Source organism: Bombina bombina, chromosome 2 (assembly GCF_027579735.1).
Source record: "Bombina bombina isolate aBomBom1 chromosome 2, aBomBom1.pri, whole genome shotgun sequence".
NCBI classification, from domain to species: Eukaryota; Metazoa; Chordata; class Amphibia; order Anura; family Bombinatoridae; genus Bombina; species Bombina bombina.
In genome coordinates this window covers 36,092,484-36,098,483 of record NC_069500.1, presented here as the reverse complement: position 1 = coordinate 36,098,483, position 6,000 = coordinate 36,092,484, and the positions used below count along the sequence as shown (strand labels likewise).

The window sequence follows — 6,000 nt, the reverse complement described above, 5'->3', positions numbered from 1 at the left end:
TAGCATCAACTTTAAAACAACACAACTTTTAGCAAAGGTTTTGTTCCCATTAGTAAGATAACATAACTAAATTTGACATAAAAATTATTGAGTAACGTCTTTATCCACAGTCAATATAAAAAATTCTCACAGCTCTGCTGAGAGAATGTACCTCCCTTCAAGAAGTTTGAAGACCCCTGAGATCTGTCAGAGGTGAACCGGATCATGCAGGAAAAATAATAATAGCTGACTGGAAATTGTTGATGCGTAGCAAAGAGCGCCAAAAACGGCCCCTCCCTCTCACACACAGCAGTGAAGAGAAACGAAACTGTCACAATTTAAAACAAACTACTGCCAAGTGGAAAATAAAGCCCAAACATTTATTTACTCAGTACCTCAGCAATGTAAACGATTCTACATTCCAGCAAAAACGTTTAACATGATATAATACTTATTAAAAAGATTAGTGACCTTTAACAGAGTAGTTCCGGTGAAGTACCATTCCCAGAATACTGAAGTGTATACATACATGTCATTATAACGGTATAGCAGGATTTTCTCATCAATTCCATTCAGAAAATAAAAACTGCTACATACCTCAATGCAGATTCATCTGCCCCTGTCCCCTGATCTGAAGCTTTTACCTCCCTCAGATGGCCGAGAACAGCAATATGATCTTAACTACTCCGGTTAAAATCATAGTAAAAACTCTGGTAGATTCTTCCTCAAAGTCTGCCAGAGAAGTAATAACACGCTCCGGTGCTATTATAAAATAACAAACTTTTGATTGAAGTCATAAAAACTAAGTATAATCACCATAGTCCTCTCACACATCCTATCTAGTCGTTGGGTGCAAGAGAATGACTGGGACTGACGTAGAGGGGAGGAGCTATATGCAGCTCTGCTGGGTGAATCCTCTTGCATTTCCTGTTGGGGAGGAGTTATATCCCAGAAGTAATGATGACCCGTGGACTGATCACACATAACAGAAGAAAACACGCTTTGAAAGAATTAAGCGTTCAATCTCCAAGCAGTCAGAAGTGAAACTAGATTTGGATGCTTGAACGGACCCTGTATTAGAAGGTCCTGTCTCATTGGCAGTGTCCATGGTGGGACAGATGACATGTCCACTAGGTCTGCATACCAAGTCCTGCGTGGCCACGCAGGCGCTATCAAAATCACAGACGCCTTCTCCTGCTTGATTCTGGCGATCAGACGAGGGAGAAGAGGAAACGGTGGGAAAACATAAGCCAGATTGAAGGACCAAGGCGCTACTAGAGCATCTATCAATGCCGCCTTGGGTTCCCGGGACCTGGATCCGTAGACAGGAAGCTTGGTGTTCTGACGGGACGCCATCAGGTCCAACTCTGGAATGCCCCATAGCTGAGTCAGCTGGGCAAATACCTCCGGGTGGAGTTCCCACTCCCCCGGGTGAAAAGTCTACACCTGGGATGTGAATTGCTGAGAGATGGCAGGAGTGGGCCTCCGCCCACCTGAATATTTTGGTTACTTCCCTCATCGCTAGAGAACTCTTTGTTCCCCCCTGATGATTGATGTAAGCTACAGTCGTAATGTTGTCCGACTGAAATCTTATGAATTTGGCCGCAACTAGATGAGGCCATGCCTGAAGCGCGTTGAATATCGCCCTCAGTTTGAGCTACAGATGGCCGAGGAATGGAATGAAGAACTCGGCAAGTAGTTAAAAGTTTCAACTTTCTGACCTCCGTCAGAAATATTTTAATTTCTACCGAATCTATTGGTGTTCCTAGGAAGGGAACCCTTGTGAGTGGGGACAGGGAACTCTTTTTGATGTTCACCTTCCACCCGTGAGACCTTAGAAAGGCCAATACAATCTCCGTGTGAGCCTTGGCTCTGTGAAAAGACGGCGCCTGAATTAAGATGTCGTCCAAATAAGGCGCCACTGCTATGCCCCGCGGTCTTAGAACCGCCAGAAGGGACCCTAGCACCTTTGTGAAAATTCTGGGAGCAGTGGCTAAACCGAATGGAAGAGCCACGAACTGATAATGCTTGTCTAGAAAAGCGAACCGGAGGAACTGATGATGATCTTTGTGGATTGGGATATGCAGGTACGCATCCTTTAGATCCACGGTAGTCATATATTGACCTTCCTGGATCATAGGTAAGATTTTCCGAATGGTCTCCATCTTGAATGATGAGACCCTGAGGAATTAGTTTAGAAATTTGAGATCCAGGATTGGTCTGAAAGTTCCTTCTTTTTTTGGGAACCACAAAGAGGTTTGAGTAAAACCCCAGCCCTTGTTCCGCAATTGGAACTGGGTGGAACACTCCCATTGTATGTAGGTAATCTACACAGCGTAAGAACGCCTCTTTCTTTGTCGTGTCTGTAGACAGACGAGAAATATGGAACCTTCCCCTTGGAGGGGAGTCCTTGAATTCTAGAAGATAAGATATCCCTGGGTAACAATCACTAAAGCCCAGAGATCCAGAACATCTCTTGCCCAGGCCTGAGCGAAAAGAGAAGTCTGCCCCCTACTAGATCCGGTTCCGGATCGGGGGCTACCCCGTCATGCTGTCTTGGTAGCAGCTGCAGGTTTTTTGGCCTGTTTACCCCTGTTCCAGCCCTGATAAGGCTTCCAGGTTGCCTTGGGCTGTGAAGCGTTACCCTCTTGCTTTGCAGCTGTAGAGGCTAAAGCGGGACCGCTCCTGAAATTACGAAAGGAACGAAAATTAGCTTTGTTTTTAGCCTTAAAAGGCTTGTCCTGGGGGAGAGCATGGCCCTTTCCCCGGTGATTTCTGAAATAATCTCTTTCAATTCTGGGCCAAAAAGGGTCTTTCCCTTGAAAGGGATATTTAACAATTTGGATTTTGACGACACATCGGCCGACCATGACTTGAGCCAAAGCGCTCTGCGTGCCATAATGGCGAAGCCTGAATTTTTTGCCGACAACTTAGCTAATTGCAAAGCGGCATCTGTGATAAATGAATTAGCCAGCTTTAGAGCCTTAATTCTATCCATAATTTCGTCATATGAGGACTCCGTCTGGAGCGATTCCTCCAGCGCCTCCAACCAGAAAGCCGCTGCAGTAGTTACAGGAACAATGCAAGCAATAGGTTGGAGAAGAAAGCCTTGTTGAACAAAGGTTTTCTTAAGTAAACCTAACTTTTTATCCATAGGATCTTTAAAAACACAACTGTCTTCAATTGGTATGGTTGTGCGCTTAGCAAGTGTCGAAACAGCCCCCTCTACCTTAGGGACCGTCTGCCACGAGTCCCGCCTAGGGTCAGTTATGGGGAACATTTTCTTAAAAATAGGTGGGGGGACAAAAGGGACACCTGGTCTATCCCACTCCCTAGTAACAATATCCGCAACCCTCTTAGGGATCGGAAATTCATCAGTGTATACAGGAACCTCTAGGTACTTGTCCATTTCACACAACTTCTCTGGGACCACCATAGGGTCACAATCATCCAGAGTAGCTAATACCTCCCTGAGCAAAACGCGGAGGTGTTCCAATTTAAATTAAATGCTAATGAATCTGACTCTGCCCGATGAGAAACCTTTCTCCCTCAGACATCAAATCCCTCACCTCCATTTTAGAGCGTTGTGAGGGGACATCAGATAAGGCTACCAAAGCTTCAGACTGCTCATAATCTGTTCTTAAAACAGAGCTATCACGCTTTGTAGGAAAAACTGGCAGTTTGGATAGAAAGGCCGCAAGGGAATTATCCATAACTGTCGCTAGTTGTTGCAATGTAATAGGGGCAGACGCACTAGAGGCACTAAGCGTCGCTTGCGCGGGCGTAACTGGTTGTGACACATGGGGAGAGGTAGACGGACTATCCTCATTACCTTCAGTCTGAGAATCATCTTGGGCCACACTTTTAAGTGCAACAATATGATCTTTAAAGTGTATAGACATATTAGTGCAATTGGGACACATTCTGAGAGGGGGTTCCACCATGGCTTCTAAACACATTGAACAAGGATTTTCCTTAGTGTCAGACATGTTTAACAGACTAGTAGCATACACAAGCAAGCTTGGAAACCACTTTAATCAAATAAAAAACACAATTTGAAAAAAACGTTACTGTACCTTTAAGGAATAAAAAGGGCACACAATTTTACAAAACAGTGAAAAATGCACCAATCCTTTTGAAATTTTCACAGTATGTACCTAAGGCTTTAATAAGATTGCACAGCAAGTTTCAGAACGATTAACCCCTTAATGCCCAGACCGGAGCAGCCTAAAGCCAACAAGAGCACACAATTTTACAAAACAGTGAAAAATGCACCAATCCTTTTGAAATTTTCCCAGTATGTACCTAAGGCTTTAATATGATTGAACAGCAATTTTCAGAACGATTAACCCCTTAATGCCCAAACCGGAGCAGCCTAAAGCCAACAACCAGTTAAACTACAGCACCTTGCCCCAGCTTACTACTGTGGCCCTACCTGCCCTTAGGGATCAGTTTTGGGGAAATACAGCTTCTTCTAGGCCCTTAATCAGCAGCTGGACCCTCCATGTGAAGCAGCATGAAACAGTCTCTCAATTCTAAGTGCGCATCTGAGGCGCAAAATTAGGCCTCTCCCACTCCACTCCGGAGTTGTGAGGCCTACAAAAATCACTTCTAAGTGACTAAATTTATGCAATGTGGATAATAACCCCAGTAAAACACTCCAAAGTGCCTAAAAAGGTGTCTCCAATGAGTATTTTTTAATAAATAATCGATTGCCCTGCATTAGTGTCAACCAGCCTATTTAGCCCTGTCATGTAAGCATTCAATTCTATACTAAGTCTGAGAACATAGCTTACCCTCCCCACATGGGGATCTTGTCAGTCTTCTAGCATTATCTCAGTCTTGTCTAGAAATAAATGACTGAACATACCTCATTGCAGTCAAGCCTGCAAACTGTTCCCCCCAACTGAAGTTTTCTGGTACTCCTCAGTCCTGTGTGGGAACAGCAGTGGATTTTAGTTACAACATGCTAAAATCATTTTCCTCTCAGCAGAAATCTTCATCACTTTTCTGCTAGAGAGTAAATAGCACAAACCGGTACCATTTAAAAATAAACTCTTGATTGAAGATATAAAACTACAATTCTAACACCACATTCACTTTACCCTCCCTGAGAGAGAACCTAGTGCGTTAACGCGGCAAAGAGAATGACTGGGGGGTGGAGCTAGGGGGGAGCTATATGGACAGCTCTGCTGTGTGCTCTCTTTGCCACTTCCTGTAGGGAAGGAGAATATCCCACAAGTAAGGATGAATCCGTGGACTGGATATACCGTGCAAGAGAAAATGTAATATTGTTTATTCATAAAGCAGCAACATACTCTGCTACACTATGATTATGTGTGTAGTTATAAAAAGTATTAAAAAGGGAAAAACAAGATAAATTAACGAGGACCTGTTGCGATCTGCCTGCACATATAGTATTATTAACTGAATTGTATCAATGTTTAGAATTCATTTTACAAATGGCTACCCAGCCATCCACACTAATTCCACCCCACAGATATGATCCCTGTGCTTAAAACTAATACTAAAAATACACCAACCTCTTCAGGCTCTTCCAGGTTATTAATTTGTTCAAGCTTTTTCGTCCAATATTTAGCCTCTTCCTCAGGGATATCTAGAGAAGGACACAAGGAATTATTTGCAAAAAGATCAAAATCTGTCAAAGTCCATTATATTCAAATGTTTTACAGGAAGTTGCAGTCTAGTTTCTCTTTAAAAATAAAGCTATACAAATATATCTACATCACAGAAAGATGAGATCTTGTGCTGAATCTAAAGTAATGACAAGCACAGCAAACACATTCACGGGGGCCTGGGCATGCATTCATAAATGGCTCATTTTATATTTTATTCTGTGGTTTTTAACCCCAGGCATTCTGTGACAATCGTATGCTAGCGGCCTAGATAAAATAATCACTCTAATACTAAACAAACCATGCTACAGTATGGCTCATATCAGTCCCAACTCCAGTCCTCAAATATCCCAAACTGGGCAGACAAAAGGAACATAGAAGGCCA

The 6,000-nt window shown here is 43.2% G+C and overlaps 1 protein-coding gene across 1 annotated transcript in view; it reads right to left on the bottom strand.

Moving 5' to 3' along the window:
* The window catches only part of UNC13B (unc-13 homolog B), a gene marked incomplete in the record, with an annotated part of 1,551,453 nt that overhangs the window by 1,137,182 nt on the left and 408,271 nt on the right, over nucleotides 1-6,000 (bottom strand). The window contains 1 exon segment of the mRNA XM_053701016.1: nucleotides 5,523-5,596. Coding sequence (XP_053556991.1) covers nucleotides 5,523-5,596 — 74 coding nt within the window.